This window comes from Sceloporus undulatus, chromosome 2 (genome assembly GCF_019175285.1).
Source record: "Sceloporus undulatus isolate JIND9_A2432 ecotype Alabama chromosome 2, SceUnd_v1.1, whole genome shotgun sequence".
Classification (NCBI taxonomy): domain Eukaryota; kingdom Metazoa; phylum Chordata; class Lepidosauria; order Squamata; family Phrynosomatidae; genus Sceloporus; species Sceloporus undulatus.
Genome location: NC_056523.1, coordinates 10,837,472 through 10,859,075, shown reverse-complemented (window position 1 = coordinate 10,859,075; position 21,604 = coordinate 10,837,472). Strand labels below are relative to the sequence as shown.

Below are 21,604 nucleotides of genomic sequence, written 5' to 3'. Positions count from 1 at the left end.
AGGACGAAAGACCTTTTTGTCTGGTAGCAGCCTCGAAGGAAAGCTCACCTACCCCCTCAAACAACCTTGTGGGAGTGAGTTATTTATGATGATGATGTGTGCAATGTGCAAAGAATGTCCTTTTCTTCAGGGATCAAAAGGGAAATGAATGGAGGGGATGCTGAGGAGAAAGGAGGTAAGAGTGTGTTTGTGAAGCATGGACCTCACCACTTTTTCCATGTGTTGCAAAGGCAACAAGGACCCAAAGTGCTCCTCTTCCGCTCCAAGAACCTCAGCATCCTCGCAGACTGTTCTCGTTGGTTCTTGGTGCCTCATGAGTAATTCCTCTGCCAGGGCCACGGCTTGGGCGCAGGTCTCAGGAGCACGTTCCTTCACGCAGCCCTGGATCTCCATCGGCAGGACAGCCAAGAATTGCTCCAGGATCAGCAACTCCAGGATCTGCTCCTTGGTGTGTCTCTCCGGCTTCAGCCACTGGTAGCAAAGGAACCAGAGCCGGCTGCAGACCTCCCGGGGTCCTTCAGCCTCCAGGTAGCAAAAGTGCCGGAAGCGCTGTCGGTGCGTCTCTATGCTGACCGTCTCCTCATCCAGAAGTGTCTTTTGCTCTGGCTTCTCACAGTCCACTTCTTCTTTGGCTAATGGCTGACTGTCCATACCTCGAATATCTCTACTAAAGTTGGGCAAGAGGTGGACGGTGTGCTCTGCTCTCAGTTGGCAACTATCATTAGTTGCATCTTGAAAATGGGCCGGTAAATCATCACTATGACCCCATGAGGAAGATTCAGTGTTCGGGGGATCCCCCCATCCTGCGTGGAAGGATTGCATCTCCTTTGGGAAATCCGGCCATTGGGATTTCCAGTGCTGGGCTAAACCATCCTCTTCCTCTTTGATCTGTGGAGATGCCATTTTGTTTTGAAATCCCTCAGGGCGTCCAGTGTGGATGCTGGGAGAAGGTACTCTCTCTTTCTCGGATTCTTCCTCTGCTTTCAGGCTTAGAGGGGCCCTCTCAACCATTTGTCCTCCGGACTGCAGCCCAGCTGGGAATGAGGGAATGGCGTCTCCCACAATCCTTTGCTGGGCAGCCATTTTCTCTGGCTTCAGGCTCTAGGCTTTCCAACGTCCCCTCTCTTTCTCCCTTGCTCTGTTTTCCTATCGCAACAGTCTTTAGGCAAATACTTTAAAAATCCTAAATATCTTTGGGTGAATATTTTACTGGAGTTCTTGACACATGCCAGGACTGCCAGTAGAGTCCACCAGTTTCAATCAGAAACAGAAGCGTGATTTCCGATAAAAAGAATATTATGACAGATATTCATGAGGAGACATCATCCTGAAGGGGAAGATAGACATAAAGCAGAATGACAGGACAAATATACAATACTGAAAGGACTGTTTGTTTTAATTCTCATCATCCTTTCCCCTGAAATTCTTTCAAAAAGCACCTCACATTCCCACATACTTCCATGGAGAGATGTTAGAATGTGAAGTGATTTTTGAAAGATGTTGGGGTGATTAGTACTGGTCATTAAAGGTAAATAATGGCTAAAATCCCAGGAGATTGAAAGTGGAGATTATCTGAAGATTAATACCACTCACAATTCCCCCAGGCAAATGTGCCTTCAAGTTGTTTCCAATTTATGGTGACCCTAAGGCAAACTTATCATGGGGTTTTCTTGGAAAGATTTGTTCAGAGGAGATTTGCCATTGTCTTCCCCTGAGGCTGAGAGTGTGACTTGCCCAGAGTCACCCAGTGGGTTTCCATAGACCAGCAGGGATTCAAACTCTGGACTCCAGAGTCCTAGTCAAACATGTAAACCACTAAGCCACGCTCCATCTTGAAACCAAAGTATAATAAAGATGTAAAGTCACCCAGTGGGTTTCATGGCCATGGAATCAAATCCTGGTCTACAGGGTCTTAGTCCAACGCTACGCCACACTTGGGCAAATAAGTGCACATAGTACTTGCCTATAGGGAAACCATACTTGCCCACAGAGAATCATTGCAGAATACTTGTCCATAGGGAAACATTGAATACTTGCCCTATGTTTCCTTACGGGCAAGTGTTCTCCAATGATGCCATATAGGCAACTATTCAGCAATGACTCCCTATAGGCAACTATTCCCCTATGGGCAAGTATTCTCCAGCGATTCCCCGTGGGCAAGTATTCCCCTATGTTTCTCTGAAAGAAAGAGAAATGAATGTCATGTGTAGTCTTGGATCCCACCTCCAAGCTATCTCATTCTGTATATGCAAATATTCAAAAATAAATAAATAAATAAATCCCAAACCCTTCTGGTCCCAAGGCATGTTGGATTAAGGAGACTCAACCTGGTCTCAGGTGGAGGAGGTTTTTTTTAAAGAAAAAAAATGCATCAACCCTGTTTTCAACGTGGAATGCAAATACTGGGGGGAAGATGCTTTTTTAAGAAGCCACCCCTCTCTCCCCCAATGAACCCAGGAAAAGACAACTCACCCCTCATCTCTGATCTGCAGCCCAGGCATCCCTTCCCTGGAAGTGCAACAACACAACAATAGCTCCAGACTGCAGACTGGCTGCTTAGCTGGGATTGAGAAACCCTGGGCCAGGAAGGGACTTGGCTGGATTTACAGTCCTCCTTTTTCAAATGCCTGGAACCTCTCTGAGACACTGAGCTCTATGGCTTTAACTCTTCAGATCTAGCCCTGAAAGAGTTTTTTAAAATGTGTGTGTGTGTATCATATACTGTATCATTAATCCATGTGTGTTGTGTGTGCATTTATATACTCTGTGGCTTTAACTCTTCAGATCTACCCCTGAAAGTTTTTAAAAATGTGTGTATCACATATCATTCATGTGTGTGTATTCTATGGATTTAACTCTTTAGATCTACCCCTGAAAGGGTTTAATATGTATATGTTAATATGTATGTATATAAAGGCTGCATCTGCACTGCAGAAATAATCTAGCGCTCTCTGACAGAGAAGACTAAATGTCTCACAAAAACTACAGATCCCAGAATTCCATAGCACTGAGCCATGACAGTTACAGTGGTGTCAAACTGGACTAATTCTGCAGTGTGGATGTATCCCCTTCTTTTTTTTTTTTTTTTACTTGTTTTGCTCTATTAATTGTTATGTATTTTGCTTTGTTAATTTTATTGTTATAATTACTATGTTTTTGTTGCTATAATTGTTATGTATTTTTTGTTATTTACCGCTATTGTTAATTGCTATTTTATTTTATTGTTATTGTTTAACGTATAGGCATGTTACATTTGTTTTTTTAAAACTCATGTTTATTGTTAGTGCCTTGTATTATCCTCTCTGTTGTAAGTCGCCCGGATTCCCAGTGATTGGGCGGCATATAAATAAATCCTATTATTGTTATTATCCCCAGTGTCTGGGATGCCCCAAAAGGTAAAACACATCTTCTGGGGATACTTGAACTGGTTCCCAATAAAATCAGGTGCATGGCATTGTTGCAAAATTAATGAACCAGGAGAGGAGTTGTCCAAAAAGGTCATCTGGCTCACCCTGACGCTTACATCCACACAGTGGGTGAGAACAAGAGTAGGATCTGGGTAGAGAAACCAAGAATCCCCACCAACTTCACATCTCTAAGTGTCGTAGCCTTTAAGCCTATGGAAACCTGGGATATGTAGTTTTACAAGGTCTTTAATCTTCTCTGACAAAGAGTGCTGGTGCCTCTCGAAACTACAAGTCCCAGGATTCTGTAGGATGGAGCCGTGGCAGCTAAAGCATTGTGAAACTGGATTATTTCTACACTGTAGATGCACCTTGTGTGTGTACTGGAACAGCGATCTCATGGAATTCACTAAAGAAGAAAAATGAAAATGGGTGGTGTTGGGCAAGTCACACTCTCTCAGCATCAGGGGAAGGCAATGACAAACATTCTCGGACCCAATCTTGCCAGGAAACCCCCATGATAGTGTTGCCTTAAGGTGGCCATAAATTGGAAACAACTTATAGTCACACAACAACAATATATTTACTTGTCCCTCCACATTCACTAGGGTTAGGGGTGCAAGACCCCGGGCCGTGAATGTAGAAAACCCACAAATAACAAAAACATTATATACCTGAGAGAACACCTCTCTAAGAATCTCTAGGTCCTCCAGGGCAACTCTGTGGTCAGCATCTGTCAAAAGCTGACCATAGAATTGCATTAGAGGAGCTACAAAGGCCTAGTGGAGGGCTCTCTCTAGGTATCTCTCCTTCAGTGCGATTTTTGGTTAAAGTTGACCACAGAGCTACGCTGGAGGACCTAGGTATTCCTAGAGAGAACATATCAATAAAATCCATGAATAACCAAATCCACAAAAGTCAAATCCGCAAATGTGGAGGGACGAGTGTGTGTGTATGTATGTATGTATGTATGTGTGTATACACACACAAAACAACTTCTGGATTCTTTGTTCCACCTTGGTGAAACTTAGCAAGTTCTAAGGAGGCTGCTATTTGGTAAATCTGGTTTCCTCACCTCCCCCAGCGCAAATCTGCTGGACGTTTTGCCCTCAATCTCCCCCATCCTACCCCATTCCAAGTTTCCACAATCCCTTGATGTTTGGTGAAAAAAAGAAAAAGAAAAACACAAACAGTTATTATTAATCTCAGAGTTTATCACATGAAGGAAAACTGGAAGTTTAAACGGGGTTTATCCTGTGAAAATTGCGTAATTACTATTAAATTGCAATTAAGTTTTTCACGCAGAATGGTTATTATCCTGGGAATAAACAGGCAATAAACGGCAACAAATCATTCACAGGATTTTCCTGGGTTACTCCTGGCTTAATGGTGCTTTAATCGCTTTTGATCACGATTTCCTGTCTAAAACTTTATCGCAATTGAGTGATTTTCGCAGGATATTCCCAGGATAATGGTACTTTATTAACGGCGTCATGTGAAAATCTTAATCATGAATGCGCAATTTTTACAGGATAAACCCCGTTTACACTTCCAATTGTCCCCATGACGTGATAGACTCCCTAGTCATTTCCATTTTCTTCATTTTTGCTTCTTTGTTCATTTCGTATCCTTCATTTTTCTCATTGTGTACAAAGGGTGATCTCAGTACTGGTATTTACGTATCCGAAATGGCCCCAGGCAGATTTTGGGGGGAAGCCTCACAGTCTGCAGAAATTTAACCAATCTTGGCTGGGTACAGGATCACAAAGGAAAAAAACTTCTCCAACTGCTGCAAATCAACAACAGTTCAATGGTTACATACTATGAAACTGTGGGATTTGTAGTTTTGTTAGAAATTCAGATATTCAAGTGCTGGATCCAACAAAACTTGTAGATAGAAAAAGAATAGTGGAAGGAGAGCTATTTACCAATTCCCCTCGCTTTTGCATGCCCTGGTGCTATCGCCCACAGTATTCCTGGCTCACCCAGAAGAAAAACCACCTTATGAACTCTCATTTTCTTCTGCAGTAGTTCTGCCTAATCTAAGCCAACCACTCCCAATAACTGACACACTGGTGGATGGTAAGAATTACTATCACAATTTCTTATTTTATTTTCTGTGAAATTTCATGACATCATGGGAAGTAGATGACGCATGCTTCTTTACTTTATCACACATAGAGACACACACCTTTATGGACAATTCAGCAAACACATGGGAGAGAGTCCTCTGGAATCCACAAAAGCTTATGCCAGAAATGTGTTTTCCCCCACTCTTGTAGATGTTAACAAAATTCCTTCCTCTCTTTTTTTTATATAAATAAGAACAATATTTTATATTTATTGCATTTCTATTTCAAAATCCACTTTCTATGAAATACCAGATCAAATAAAAAGAGTTGTTATATTTCTTGCATTGCAGAAGCTTTGCTTTTATAGAATTCCTCCATATCTTTTTATGCTGAAATAGATAAACACAGATGTGTCTTTGAATACTCCTGTTAAAGTGGTTAGAAGAGTTTTGTTAATATGTCGCATTGCATATTGTTGGGGGTGAAGTGGGTGCTCCTGCTTCCCTTACACAAGGTGCCTACATTACAAGGATTGTCTTGTATGTAGAGAGATCTTGCTGCACCTTCAGACTAACTGAAAGAAAGAGGTTGGCAGCATGAGCTTTTGTAGGGTTCGGTCTAACAAAATCTCATGCTGCCAACTTCTTTCTTTCATTTAGTCTCAAAGGTGCTACAAGATCTCTCTATATACTGATTCGACAGACTAACGTGGCTATATCTTTGAATTCTACGATCAGGGATTGTCATGTTTTGGTATTGTTCAGTCCTGTTTTTGTTTTGATTTGGTTTTTTAACTTGAAAAAAGGGCTTGCACTCACAAGACCTGTCAATACCACCCCCAGATGTGTGACCAGCTGCCAGAAGCACATCCTAGAGTAGCAGGATATGAAAAAGAGGGCATTGCTCCTTGCCATTCTAGGAGACATGACATCAAAGGTTACCCAGAGTCTGCTTTGATGGCTCCTGCAAGCTGAAACAGAGGCTGGGATCATGTGGCCCTTCAAATGTTGTTGGACTGCAACTCCCAGCAGCCTAACCAACACAGCTGATAGTGAGGAATACTGGAAGTTGCAGTTCAACAGTATCTGCCAGGCCATATTGTTCCACACAGTCATCCCTCCACATATGCAGGTCAAGCATCTGCAGATGTGATTATTCATGGATTACTGCATTTATAGAAAAAAATATGTTCTCTCTAGGCATCTTAAAGTCCTCCAGCATGATTCTATGGCCAACTTCCACTGGACATTGACCAGAGTTGCTCTGGAGGACCATCAAATGGCTGGAACAGTGTTATCTCAGATTTTAAAAAGATAGCAGGCCTATATTGCCAGTTTTTCCACTTTCACAGGGATGCTGTACTCCTAACCCCAGTGAAAGTTGAGAGCCAACTGTGAAGGATTAGTGCTCTAGCCATCATTATGTTCTTTAGCTGATCAAAAAAATCCCTGGTGCATCAACCCTGCAAGCCCTGTAGTCCTTTACACATTGCACTCAAATTCCTATCATCCCCTATTACTGTTCTTGGTGACCGATGGGAGCTACCTGATGGGCCACAGGTTGCCTTGTGCCTGCTTTAGGATGTTTTGCTGCACCGATACTGTCTAATGCAGCTGGATTTCTCCATGCTTCTCCTCCACTCATCAGAAATGTGTAGAGCTTTGCTGTGGATGACCACTTGGCTAGTAGAACTTTTGTACCCTAAGAGTGGACAGTAGAAGGGTTTTCAAACGGCTTCTCTGGCATGGATTCTCTTGTGACTAATAAGGCGAGAGTTCTGGCTGAAGCCTTTCCCACAGTAGGAACACTCATAGGGTTTCTCACCCGTGTGCGTCCTTTCATGGACAATGAGGTTCGAGCTTCGACTAAAGCTCTTCCCACAGCTGACACATTGGTAGGGTTTTTCTCCAGTATGGGTTCGCATGTGTGCCAGCAGGTTGGAGCTCTGACAAAAACCAATCCCACAAATGCCACACTTGTATGGCTTCTCGCCCGTGTGGGTCCTCTCATGCGTAATGAGCTCAGAGCTTTCAATAAACCTCTTCCCACACTCAGCGCACTGGTATGGTTTTTCTCCTGTGTGGATTTTCTGATGTCTAATAAGGAGTGAGCGTAGACTGAAGGATTTCTGACATTCTGGGCACTGGTAAGGCTTCTCACCTGTGTGGATTCGGCGGTGGCTGATGACCTGAGAGCTGCGAGAGAAGCTCTCCCCACAATCCAAACATTGGTATGGTTTCTCCCCTGTGTGGGTTCTCTGGTGATTAATAAGGTTCGAGCTGCGAGTGAAGCCCTTCCCACAGTCTGAACATTTGTATGGCTTCTCTCTCACATGAGTTTTCTGGTGGCTAATAAGGTTTGAGCTACGGGAAAACCTCTTCCCACAGTCTACACAATGGTACATTTTTACACTGGTGTTTATTTCATCATGCACAATATGACCTGGGCCCACAGTTGAGATCTCTTCCTGCTCATCATCACAAAGTCTCTGTTCTTTCTTCACCATGCTGAAGTCATCTTTGCCAACATTTTCTCGTCTGCAGATGATCAACCTACTCAGTCTCACCCCTTTCAGGAATTCTTGTTTGCCCTCTGACTTATCCAAATTCTTAGAGGGTTCCCCTTTCTTGCAACACTGATCCATGTTTTTCCTGGCCTGGCTTGGCATCACCACTTGCTCTCTTCTTTCAAGTGAAGAATTCTTTTCATTCTCACTATTCCACCCATCTGGAATAAAATAGTCATCATGTGAATTATATGTAATATATGTAATATTAAGCATAGTTGGGATTTTTCTCAAGGAGGAATAAACAGAGATGAACTGATTATTTTTTTTAAAAAAGGAATTCAAAAGGGAGACCCAATGTAATATAGTGGTTTGAATTTTGGGATACAACTCTGGAGAGCAAGGTTTGATTTCCTGCTTGGCCTTGAAAACTCTCAGACTCAGAAAACACGTGATAAGTTTGCCTTTTGTAAGCTATAAGTCAGAAATGACTTGAAGGCACACAACAAAAAAATTCAGAAGGGCATAGCTCAGTAGCCATGGGTCCAGAGAGGCAAGAGTATAAATGGGCCCCTGAGATTGACTACAGTATTGTGAGTCCGTACAGGATACAATTAAAACGTTAGGTATACATGCCTGCATATACACACAAGAGAGCCAGCATAGTGGCTTGAGCATGAGACTATGACTCTGAAACCAGGGTTCAATTCACAGCTCAGCCATGAAACCCACTGGGTGAACTTGGGCAAGTAACATGCTCTCAGGCTCAAGGGAAGGCAATGGCAAAATCTCTCTGAAGAAAGAGATGCCAACAAAACTCCGTGACAGATTCACCGTAGGGTCACTCTAAGTCAGAAAGGCACACAACAACAACAACAGTCACTGTAGAAGGAAGTATATAGTATAGTTGGCCCACACCAATTGTGGTCTTGCCATCACAGATTGAAGCATCCGTGAATGGCCTCACCCCACTCTCCTAAATGGCATCTCATGCACACATCTGGTCAGTGTGGCCGTGTGCACAGCATGCCACCATTAAAACCAATGGAAGTTGGAGTCCTGTAGTTTTTGACATCCGCCGGTGTGTGTGTGTCCTAAACGGAACCCCTGAGAATACGAAGGGCCAACTGTACCTCTTTGTGCAATGACCCTTCCTCCATGCAATGACCCTTCTTCCTCAGCTCTATGGTTCAGTGGCACACTCTTATGGATAATCTGTGGCCAGAAAGGGTGATGGGCTCCTCTCCATCATCTACTGCACTTCTGAAGCAAAGAAAAAAGAGGCATCGCCTTCCTCTTAGAGTTGGAATTAAGGGCCATAAAAACAGCACTGGAGGTCAGATGTACCCCCAAGGTTGCACTCTGCCTATCCTCATATAAAACCATTGGAAAACAGAGGTGGTGTCAGGAAGACACCACCTGTCTTCCTATGCTTCAGTCTGTCATTTCCAGATGAGCCTCTCCAGCCCCCTTGGACTACGGAACTGTTACTGCTGGGGGGAAAAGCTCAGCTCCCCCACTCATAGGATACTGAGAAATCATCAAGCATTACCCATTCAGGCCTGAATTCTCAAGAATTCTCAAGAAGCTTCATATTATGCTGTTGTGCTCCTTCAAGTAATTTCCGACTTACGAAGACCCTTAGCAGAACCTATCATGGGGCTTTCATGGCAAGATTTCTTCAGGGAATGTTTGGCATTGCCTTCTTCTGAGACCAAGAGGGTGTGACTTGACTGAGGTCACCCAGTGGGATTCGTGGTTAAGTGTGGAATTGAACCCTGGTCTCCAATACTAGTCCAATACTCAAAACTACTATACCATGCTTCATACTATACTGAATGACAAATATTGTTCTTGTAACTTTACCCAGCAAGCTGCCAGATCCGCTGTTCTCTTGCTTGCCCTCCTTGCTAAGATGCTTCTGCCAGATGTTCAAAAGTGTCCATTCTGCCACTAGGAAAGTCACAGTCCTCGTTCCAAATGACTCCGGGACCTGCAAGAGCATTGGCAGTAAGGATTGCCTTCCAAAGTAGGAGACCATGAGATGAAAAAGTAAAAGCTGTAGACAATGGCTGGATCCTGCACTCAGTCTCCTTGTATAAATTCCCAAATTTTCTCACACAATTTCTCACACCACTAGGAACAGACCACTAGCAGTCATACACTCAAGAAGGAGTGGGAATCATGGGGCACTCCAGAGGTTCCTAGTGGGTTCTTCTTGCGGCGTCATAATCACGCCGCAAGAAGAACCCGCTTTTTGCGGATTGGTTTTGCTCCATGGGAAAGTCCCGCGGTCTGGAGGCTGCGGCTTCCCCACGGACCAAAGCTGGGCATCAGGAGACCGTCCTTTTTGGATGGTCTGTCCCGTGCCTATGTATCAACACAAATCAAATTCCTTCTCCCTAGCCCCTCACCAGGAATCTGAAATGAGATGGGACAGACTGTTGTTCATTCCTATCTATGGGAGAAGATTGAGGGCAAGGTGCACAGTTGTAATACCAGTCCTTGGCCTCACATGTCTATGGCTGGCTTCAGGTATTTTAACCTTCACTTCCCATCTCCTAAGGTTGGGCCTTCTTCCTAATCCAAGGCAGTTCAAGTCATTTTGCTGCCAGAGGCAGAGTAGCAAATCATACCCTACAGAGCAGTGATGTCCAAACTCTGGCTCTCCAGGTGTTTTGGACTTCAGCTCCCAGCATCCCAGACCATTGGCCAAGGTGGCTGAGGCTTCTGGGAGCTGAAATCCCAAACACCTGGAGGGCCAGAGTATGGACATCGCTGCTACAGAGCAACCTGAGATAAGGGACAAAACTCGTCTAAAGCCCAGTACAACTCTCAGAAGCTCCTATGCTGCAGGGCTGGTGGCTGGGGAACTGTAATCTAAGAAAAGACAAGAAAAGAAAATCTTTGCCCAAACCGTTATCATTTAATTTTCATGATATAAATATCAATTTTATATAAAATATATAACTCATATAAAACAAATTAGTTATGGTACTTAATAAGATACCATATATATGCAACTTCATGTATAAGTCACATATAAATCAACTTCATGTATAAATTGAGGGCAGGTTTGAGGGCTAAGATTATGGATTTTTATATGTCCTATGGATAAATCAAGGGTGAAACCTAGGATCCTGTAACAAAGGATCGAAAGGATGAAGCAAAGGAAAACAGTGCCAAAGAATTTACAAAATCTCAGCAGGCATTAATGATTTGTGCTCATGAGAGAGTAGAAGTGGATAAGTGTTTCCAGGATTGCACTTTTGCCTTTCACCAGGGGATGGTTCCTTCTTTATATTTATAAGAGTGTAAAAGTACAGTACTTATATTGACCCATGGATAAGTCGAGCCAGGGTTTTTGGGTCCATTTTTGGCTGAAAATTTCTAGACTTACTGTATATACTCATGTATAAGTCTAGAAATTTAAGTCAAAAAATTGACCCCAAAAAACTGGGTTGACTTATCCAAAAAAGGAACCACCCCCTTTCTCTGACTAGAGTGGTGAAAGGTGAGAGCTCAGTCCATCCCGGCAGCACCTAAAGGAAACACCAAGCACAAACAGTTATGTCTGCCAGAATTTTGTAAGTTCTTTGGTATCGTTTTACTTGGTTTCATCTTTTACAGTCGTCCCTCTGGATTCGTGGGGCTTATGAGCGGAGGACTCTTGCAAATCTGAAAAATTCACAAATAATGGGAGGAACTAGTGTTCATTGGCACATTTCCCTTCCAAAGCCTCAAACAGCTCTAGTAAACTGTTTGAGGCACTGGAAGGGCAGGGGAGCACATGCTGGCCGCTTCTTCCTTCAGTCCCAAGGTTTGAGAGAGATCAAAATCCATTATTTTGGCCTCAAAAACTTGGCCTCGACTTATACATGAGGTCGACTTATAGTTGAGTATATATGGTATTTAAATGCAGGTTAGGGAGAAGAAGCCTCAAATCAAACGCGGCTGTCAAGATGCGATTCGGAGTTTTGACCATGCAGTGAGTCCAGGGGGAACTCGGTGTAAATACCCCATGTAGACAAGGCTTTAGTTAGGCAACTAACCTTTTTTTTTTATTTTCCTGACACTCCAAACCTGGTGCCTGAGGTGTCTGCCACATGATGCCCAATGGTAGGGCTGGCCCTTGTTTACCTCCATGGGAAATGCTCTCACCTCCAGCTCCTGGACCTCAGCCTTTTGCCCCCTCAGTAGGAAGGCCTTTGCCAGGGACACTGCCTGGATACAGGCCTCCGGCCAGCGCTTCCTGACCCAGCTCTGAATGTCTGGTGGCAAGATGGAGAGGAACTGCTCCAGGATAACCAACTCCAGGACCTGCTCCTCCATGGGCGTCTTGGGCTTCAGCCACTGTTGGCAAATCTGCCGGAGTTTACAGCAAACCTCTTGCAGCTCGTTCTCAGACCATGGCTGTGGACTCTGCTTCTCTGTGCCCACGGAGCCATCTATGGCTTTTGCAGAAGAGGACAACTCAGTGACATCAAGGTGGCCAAAAATGAGCTGGGCTTCTCTGTTGAGAGATGGCACAAGATGGCTCACCAAACTGAGTGGGCAATGGGCATCAGTTGCTCCCCCAAAGGAAGCAAAGAAGGCCTCACTGTCGTTCCACGATGGGAACTTGGTCGCTGGTGCGTTTTCCAACCTCCAGCGAAGGGATGGTGTGCCTTTCAAGAATTCTTGCCACTGAGCCTCCCAGTGTTCAGACAACTCATCGTCTGCTTCTTGTTTCACCTGAGGCAACGTCGGCCATCTTAGCGAGGCCTTATCAGGTCCACACTGGACAACCTGAGGTCCCACGAAAATGGCCGACACTGCCCCTTCTTCATTTTCTTTCAACCCATCACCTTGGTCATCAGCTTCTGAAACCAGTTCCTTCACTTTGGTTCTTATCTTCATTTCCTTCTTGGTGGAAGCCATATTTTGATCCCAGTTTAGATGCCTCCACAAGAAGAGACATCTTACTCTTTCATTACAAGGGCAATTGGCAGTTTCCAAATCTCACAGTTCCTCTTGAAACAACTTCTCATCCAGTATATAAGTGGCCTTCCTGGCCCCACAATGCCTCAGATTAATGTTTGCATGTACATGTCTTCAAAAGGATGATCTTGAACCATTAATATATTGCTATATTCACTGGAAGCCAATGGCAAACCTCACTGCATCTTGTGAAGGGACGTTCCACATGCAAACTCATTTCTCTCCCTGTCAGTGAAAAACACAAAATTGTTGCCTTTTAAAAAAATATTTTTTAACACTGATGACAGTTTTTCCTAACTTGACCCCTACCAGCAATAGCAAGTAGCAAGTACATCTCTATATTGCTTATCAGTGTATTTAAACACTCCCTAAGTGGTTTACAATGTGTAAGCCAATTGCCCCCCATAAGCTCAGTACTTATTTTAGTGACCTATGGAAGAATGCCAGTCTGAGTCGACCCTGAGCTCCTGGCTGGAATTGAACTCACAACCTTGTGGTTTGTGAGTGACTGGCTGCAGTATAGAAATTTTACCACCGTGCAACCAAGGCTCTTTCTTGAACTGCTGGACTCCAACCTCCATCATCCCCGGCACCATGACAATGGAAGAGCAATATTAAAAACGTAATTGTATCAGTGGAGAGCCAAGGTGCATCAATACTGTAAAAATAATGCAGTTTGACATCACTTTAACTGCCATGGCTCCATCTTAGAGAATCCTGGAATTTATAGTTTTGTCAGGCACCAGCACTCTTTGGCAGCAAAGGCTAAAGACCCTGTAAAACTACAAATCCCAGGATTCCATAGGATGGAGCTGCAGTATTTAAAGTGGTGTCAGACAATATTATTTCTACGGTAGATCCATCCCCAGTGTGGGCTACTGGCTTGACTGTTGGACCAGGACTCTAGGAAACAAGTGTTCGTATCCCCACACAGCCGCAGAAACCCACTGGGTGACCTTGGGCATGTCCCACTCTCTCAGTGTACAAGGAAGGCAAAGACAAACCTTCTCTAAATAAAGTCTGAATAAAAGGCCAAATAGGTTCATTGTAAGTTGGAAATGACCTGAAGGCACACAGCACCAATGGTATCAATGGTATAGTTGCAGGGAGGGTACACTGAAGTGCTTAAGTGCATTGATAACCGGTAAAGAAATGTACTTGCTATTGCTACTGCTATCCCTATGTTGCATTAATAATAAAATAAATCTTTTTTTAAAAGGCATACATGATCATCACAATATTATTATTATTATTATTAACTTTTATTTATAAAGCGCTGTAAATTTACACAGCGCTGTACATACAATCTTTTTAATTGGACAGTTCCCTGCCCTCAGGCTTACAATCTAAAAAGACAGGACACAGAAGGAGAAGGGAGTAGTGGCGGGAAAGGGGCCTGTCTAGTAAGATAATACAGTAAGATAAGTATTAAATAAGTTATATCTACTGGTCCCTCCACATTTGCTTGGGACCCCCATGAATGTGGGAAAACCACAAATAAGAGGACACTGCTCTTGGACACTCTAGGCCCTCCAGTGCAACTCTATGACCAACATCTGCCAAAATCAACTATAGAATCATGTTGGAGGACCTAAAATGCCTAGAGAAGTGTTTTCTCTGGGAGCATCTAGGTTCTCCAACACAACTCTATGGTTAATTTCTGGCAGAGTTGTGCTGGAGGGTTTGGGATCCCTAGAGAGAACATACGAATCAAATCCGCAAATAATCAAATCCGTGAAAGTCAAAGCCACAAATGTGGAGGGCCAAACGTACTCACAGATATGCAAAGGCAATGAGGACAAAATACAAAAAGCAAGGATTCATTTTCAAGACGGTGGCTACATGTGGATTTAATTTATAAGCAGGTAGCAACAAAAATGTTAAATAAGGCTATGCTTTGTCCATCCCTTGCAGAGTTAGAATCATAGAATCATAGAGTTGGAAGAGACCCCAAGGGCCATCCAGTCCAACCCCCTGCCATGCAGGAAATCCAAATCAAATCATCCCCAACAGATGGCCATCTAGCCTCTGTTTAAAGACCTCCAAGGAAGGAGACTCCACTACACTCCAAGGGAGTGTGTCCCACTGTCGGACAGCCCTTACTGTCAGGAAGTTCCTCCTAATGTTGAGGTGGAATCTCTTTTCTTGTGGCTTGCATCCATTGCTCCAGGTCCTAGTCTCTGGAGCAAGTGAAAACAAGTCAGCTCCCTCCTCAGTATGACATCCCTTCAAGTATTTAAACAGGGCTATCATATCACCCCTTAACCTTCTCTTCTCCAGCCTAAACATCCCCAGCTCCTTAAGTCGTTCCGCATAGGACATGATTTCTAGACCTTTCACCATTTTACTTGCCGTGAATCAAGCAGAAGCCAATGGAACGTATTTCTTAGTAAGCTATATTTTTTAATCAGCCAAATAAACAAAAACTCAAACAGGCTGATGAGTAAAATTGAAACACAGAGTTTTTAAACACATGTTTAAAAAACATGTTAACTATTAAGAAGTGTTGTGTGTTTTTAGGTTTTAAAGTAACAAACAAGCAAAAATGAAATAGATAATAAACTCAGCCATGTTAAATGCCAAAAAGTGCTCTGTGTGTGTGTGTGTGTTGTGTGTGTTTTAGAATTGCGTGGTTTGGCCAGAAAGGGAATGACATTTCTGACATCTTTCCAGGAATAAGGTCAAAATGTCTTCCATTTTGAGCATGACTAAGAAGCATGCATTTATATTAATGCTTTTTAATTTTTTTTTTTTTTTTGGTTTTTAATTGATCATGTCCTCCATTTCTAAAAAATGTCCTACATTTGGTCCTAAATTTTACCATACATTTGTCCTGGTTTGGAGGTAGATAGTTATGGCAACCCTATGTTCAATGTAACATCAATTGTGAAAGAAAAGGATGAAAGGAAACATTGGAGGGTTATCTTATATCTCATAACAACAGCTAGAATAATGATAGCCATATAAGAAAGGGCAATAAAAGTACAAGAGCTAAGGGAGATGGGCAGATTAACATACTTGATTAACAATAAGCCCAAAATTAGACTAGAAGAAGAATGCTCTCCAATTCTTCAATGGTGGCATGACATATTTGGAATCAAGAATGACCAATTGAATTATTAAGACATTAAGAAACAGAAAACGGAGAGAAGGAGAAAAAATTAATATAGAGAACAAAACAGAATCAAAGAAGGGTGGGGTTTTTTTTGGCCAGGATAATAAAGGAAAGGACAAGACAGATATATTTGTTTTTCAAGAGGTTAGAATAAACTTAATCTGTAAATGAAGGAAAATAAGTGGTAAAGGTAGAGTATTAAGGATATTGATAATTGTAAAGAAACTGTGTAAGTCTTACTTACATGGAAGAGGAAGTCAATTTATTGTATACATTTAATAATGTACCAATAATGACATTTTTTGTATGTATGTATGAAATAAACATAATTTCAATTTAAAAAAGTAGGTGAGACAGTGGCGACGTAGGGCTGAAAGGCAAAGGTCCCTAAGGGTCCTTTGGGCTCTGGACCCAGTGCCACAGACCATGCTGACCTTCTTCTTAGGCCCAGATAGGGAGACTGAGGTCTCCTTTGGAGGCTGTTTTGAAAGGGCAGCTGGGCGTCCATCTGTCACAGAGAGGGCTTGGGTTGTGAGTTCCTGCATGGCAGAATGGAATCAGATGGATGCCCTTGGGGTCTCTCTAACCCATGCTTCTTTGGCCAAGACAAAGGGTCACGGCCTTTGCAGAGGTTTAGATACTTCCTGTCATCATAGGTTCAATGATAGACAGGAAGTATCTAAACCGGCAAAGAGCCGCAGACCCCAGGGCTGGACTACACCGTAGAAAGAATGGAGTTGGAGACCACTTTAATGGTCATGCCCCATCTGCATAATCCGGGGATGTGTAGTTTTGTGAGGCAACCAGCGCTCTTTGGTAGAAGAGGCTAAAGATTTGTGAAGCACAAATCCCAGGATTCCATGGGATGGAACTACAGCAACAGGGCTTCACCTGAGGATGATGGGGCTGTATTAGGGTGCGTTCCAGTTTTTTTGGGGGATGAGGATCGCACTGGGACCCGATAAGTACTTGGTGACATTGGGGCAGATTAAGACCCACAGAGGCCCTAGCACACTGAAAAGTTTAGTGTCCCACATATCATGACCCACAGGAGCCTTGATGACCCTGTGGCACTTACCATGTCTCCACATCCTAATTGGTTGCATTCCCCAAAATTATGTGTCTCCCAATTATTTTATTATATTTTTTATTATTCTTTTTGAGTGTGGTGTGTGTTGGGGTGTCTTCGTTCTTTCTGAGGCTTGGAGCCTTTGAAGTCAGCTTTGAAGAATCCGCCCATTATTGATAGCTCCAAGATCACAATCCACTCCATTCAGCGTTTAAGCGGAGACTGACCCCTCCCTGCCAAGCAATACACAAAACCCCATGTTGTCTACTCCACCCAAGCCAAAACCCTGCGCACCTCTTCCACAGTTACTCATCCCCCATCATCACTCCCCCCCACGTAGCTTCTATCCCTCTATGCTCAATGCGTTCCAAGCCTCTGAGAGAGGCTTCAAGGACACTAGATAACAGCCACCGGGTACCCACTCAGCTCCTACATGCTACATCTAAGCTAGCCAGTAGCAAAAGCATCCCAACACCCCCATCATCCCCCACAAGCCTCCCTTCTTCTCCAACCCCCAACTGCCTGCCTGAAGAACAAACGCCTCCCTTGTTTGTTTTTAAATGGTAGGGTGGGTTGTATGGTTGGGCAATGTATTGGTTTTGATGGTGTTTTTGTAAACCGCTGTATCTCAAAGAACAGCGGTCTAGAAATAACATTTCATTCATTCAAACATATCTGGTGGAATAACCGATTCTAACAGTCTGGCCATCTTGGCTTCCTGAGAGATTTCTGGCTTGATCTGCTCTAGGACCCATTGGTTTGGCTCTTCTTGGCTCTCCATGGGATCCTCAGCCCTCTTCGCCAGCATCACACCTCAAATGTGTTGGAGTATGTTTCCATAACCTATTAATTATATAATAATCTATAATCTATAATTACAGATTTAGAATTTATAAAGTATATAAAGCCCATGGGCTTCTTCATCAGCAAGATGTTACATGTAGATGTATATGTACATTGTGCGTTCGACTGGCCAATAAGGGATCACTGGAGGATTTGTTCAATGGCCAAGACAGCTACCTGCTCTCTCTCTCTCTCCTCTCTATAGATATTATAAATACACACACACTTTATAAGTTCTACATCTATAATTCCGTATATAAATTGATTTAGACATATATATATATAATCATATAATCAATATATATGTATATGTACATTGTGTGTTTTGGTTGGTCAGTAAGATATGACTGGATATTTCCCCTGTATCTGTTGGGCCTGTGTCGTTATTATCTTTTATTTCATAATGGTATTGTATTCGTAATGTGTAGGTTTATGTTACTGTGATTTAGAACAATACATTGTACTGAGGGTAGGGTTGCCATAACTGTCAAGCTCCAAACCAGGACAAATGTAGGACAAATTTTACCCCCCCCCCAAATGTAGGACATATTTTTAGAATGGAGGACATGCGAACAACTAATTTTTTTTTAAAAAACAGCATTAATATAAACACATGTTTCTTGGCATCCTCAAATGGAGGACATTTTGGCTCATTCCTAGACAGATGGCAGAAATGTGCTTCTCTTTCTGGCCAAACACCCCCTCCTCATTCCAAAACACATACAACACCACATTTGGCATTTAACAGGCTTATATTTAACATGACGTCTGTGCATATTTCAGACGTTGGAAAGTCACACTGTCTCGGCTTCAGAAAGAGTGACTGCATGCCTCTGAAGCTGACTGATAGCGACATCACCATCATCATCACCTATCCTTGTTAAAACAAGGCAGCCTTGAGCATGAAAAGCACCAAAAATAACACTGGGGAAAAATACACTTTAAAAATGCAGTTAAAAAGCAGAAATTCTATACTGGAAATGGCCACCCTCCCCCCCCTCCCTCCTCTTCCTCCTCCTCCCTTGGCACAAGGATATGGCCTTTCCTTCCGCCCCCAGCCTCCCCTCGCTCACCAAGGGCTCAGCAGCAGAGGCAAGGCTCCTCCTCTGAGGCTGGCTGGCCAAGGGGGGCACTGGGGCTAGAACTGCCCCGCCCCCTGCCAGCGCCTGCAGAAAGGGCGGGCTGTTCAGCCTCGGGGAGGAGCTCTCTCTCCTTAGCTCTGCGCGCGGTCCTGAAAGGAAGGGCAGGGCAGGCGCAGGGCCAGCAGCAGAAGCGCCGGCAAGTGCCAGCAAGGTCCGTTGCTGGGGGCGGCCACGGCCAGCCCTGCGCGAGGTGACTGTGAATGTTTTATTCTGAGAGGTAAGTAGATAGGTATAAACTGAGAGAGAGAGAGGAGGAGAGCTCTGTCAGTTTGTAATCAGAGCTAAAGCGAAGAAGACCTGGACGCCCCCTTTGAGACTCAAGGAAGGAAGGAAGAGTGTGCAGGCAGCAGCAGCAGCAGCAGGGGCTTCCCTAGATTTAAGTCCAGAGGCATTTGGACCCAAGAGTAATATTGCCTTTGGGCCCAATGCGGCTGAGGAGAGGCTCAGCTCAAGGAAAGAACTCCTGCCTTTCAACTTCCAACTCGTTGGTATATGTTCTTAGATATATCAGTTCTGATAAAGATGTCATGAGCGAGAGATCTGAGATATCAATACTCTAAGAGAGATAGTTGAGCATATTGATAGATGGATAGATGAAGACATTGTGAGATACATGAGGATATTGTTGGCTTGGTCCGGCCTTTGTTTTGAGGAGATGAGGTCAGGTCTGGTTCTTCTGCTCCTCTTCAGGGTCTTCCTTCCATGAAAGTACTGGGGCACAGAAACCCTTCAAAGAGGGCTTCCTCTCACCCCAAAAGAAAAGGCAAGAGAACGACAACCTAACGGAAGGAAGGCATGAAGAAGAAAGGAAGCCGAAAAACAGTGAGGCTGGTGGCCATCTCTCACAGGGAGTGCTTTGACTGAGAGTTCCTGCATGGCAGAACGGGGATGGACTCCATGGCCGTGTGGGTTTTCCCTGTCCACGCTTCAGTTCTATGATATGGTTGTTTTGTGCCTCCAAGCCCTTTTCAACGGATGGTGGCCCCATCGTGGAGCTTTCTCCACAAGAGCTGTCCAGAAGGGTTTTCCATTGCCCTCCTTTGAGGCTGAGAGAGTGTGAATGTCTCCACAAGAGCTGTCCAGAAGGGTCTGCCATTGCCCTCCTTTGAGGCTGAGAGAGTGTGACTTTCTCCACAAGAGCTGTCCAGAAGGGTCTCCCATCGTCCTCCTTTGAGGCTGAGAGAGTGTGACTTGGTCGAGGGAGGATTGGAGCCCTGGTCTCCAGTGAAGTGGTGTTATAATAGAAAGATGGAGTCACTTTGGTTAAGAGAAAATTAATTTTTTTAAAATGAGGTGTGAACCTAGAAAACTGGAGCAAAGTCATAAAAAGTGTATCATGACCTGTAGCAGAAGTTGGCACCAGCAAGGAAGACATAATATACACAGTTTAAGATAAGGAGACGTTGTTTATGTTCAAAAGGAACATTACTAAAAGGCTGCTGAATTCCTGAGGGAGGAGTAATGGGTGGAAACTATAGTTTTAATATATGCATGTATCTTTGTCTTGATTGCAAGAATTCTGTATGTTTAAATTGTAATTGGCCGATGAGAAGTGATGAAAAAATTTCTTTGTGTAATTGCCTATAAGATTAGGCCATCTAGTCTCTCAGTTTTTGGCATTTTGAGATCCACTGAAGACATTATTCTTTGCCAGTTTTAAGAATAACACTTTGGAATTTTCCACTTTCTGGGCCCTTTGCCAATTCCTGGTTTTGTCACGGACCTGAGGCTTTGTGAGAGAAGGCCCCAGGTTCCTAGGTTCCCGTGGTTTTATTATCAAATTGAGAGTTATCTATAACACTAGAGCCTTCTTGGTCTGATGCTCGGACCCTAAACCACACCGGACTAAACTGGCAGCATCTTCTGACAGTGAAATCTGTCACTCTCAGTTCCTTCAAACCATACCTGTTTCCTCTCTTTTCCCTTCTCTCCATAATATTCAGGTGGGAGCTGCGAAAAGGTTCTTTATTGAACCAAATCTCCCATGATCCCACAGCACTACATGGGGATGCTGGCTGAAGGATTCTGGGACTTGTAGTCCAAATGCTGACTTCTTCACGTTCTCTCCAGAGCTCCAGAAACCTCTCATCACCTCCATGTGATATTTCTTTGGGCCTCTGGATCAAGGCAGGAACAAGAACACATTGGACACTTACCAATTCAAAGAGCATATAAATCCAAGACATGGCAAAACAATCCATGAAGACTTTCCCATTCATAATTTAAAAACCACCTGGATAGGATTATCAGAGGAAAGTGGTCTTTCGTGTTGTTTTAAACTCGGAGAGTGTAGCTGGCTATCTTCTCTAGGAAGTCACTCCACAGTCTAGCAGCAGCCAATCTACATCTCTGGCTATTTCTGGTTAAGCAGGATTTTTGCTTCTAGAAATAAGTAGAGCATGTTTTGAAAAGGTCTTAAAGTCTATGACATATTCCACCTTTGCTGTTCTCAGTTAAAGTATTGTAAGATACT

The 21,604-nt window shown here is 43.6% G+C and overlaps 2 protein-coding genes across 2 annotated transcripts in view; one reads left to right on the top strand and one right to left on the bottom strand.

Moving 5' to 3' along the window:
* LOC121923675 overlaps window positions 1–19,097 on the bottom strand; it is a 35,356-nt gene extending 16,259 nt beyond the window's left edge. The window contains exons 1-5 of the mRNA XM_042454342.1: window positions 19,063–19,097; window positions 12,144–13,187; window positions 9,849–9,975; window positions 7,209–8,203; window positions 208–1,101 (exon numbers count right to left, since the gene is read on the bottom strand). Coding sequence (XP_042310276.1) covers window positions 208–1,101; window positions 7,209–8,203; window positions 9,849–9,975; window positions 12,144–12,902 — 2,775 coding nt within the window. The 5' untranslated portion in view covers window positions 12,903–13,187; window positions 19,063–19,097. The remainder of the gene's footprint in view (window positions 1–207; window positions 1,102–7,208; window positions 8,204–9,848; window positions 9,976–12,143; window positions 13,188–19,062) is intronic.
* Window positions 19,098–19,316: 219 nt separating this feature from the next.
* The window catches only part of LOC121923672 (neurotrophin receptor-interacting factor homolog), a 62,793-nt gene continuing 60,505 nt past the window's right edge, over window positions 19,317–21,604 (top strand). Inside the window, exon 1 of the mRNA XM_042454338.1 lies at window positions 19,317–19,348. Coding sequence (XP_042310272.1) covers window positions 19,332–19,348 — 17 coding nt within the window. The 5' untranslated portion in view covers window positions 19,317–19,331. The remainder of the gene's footprint in view (window positions 19,349–21,604) is intronic.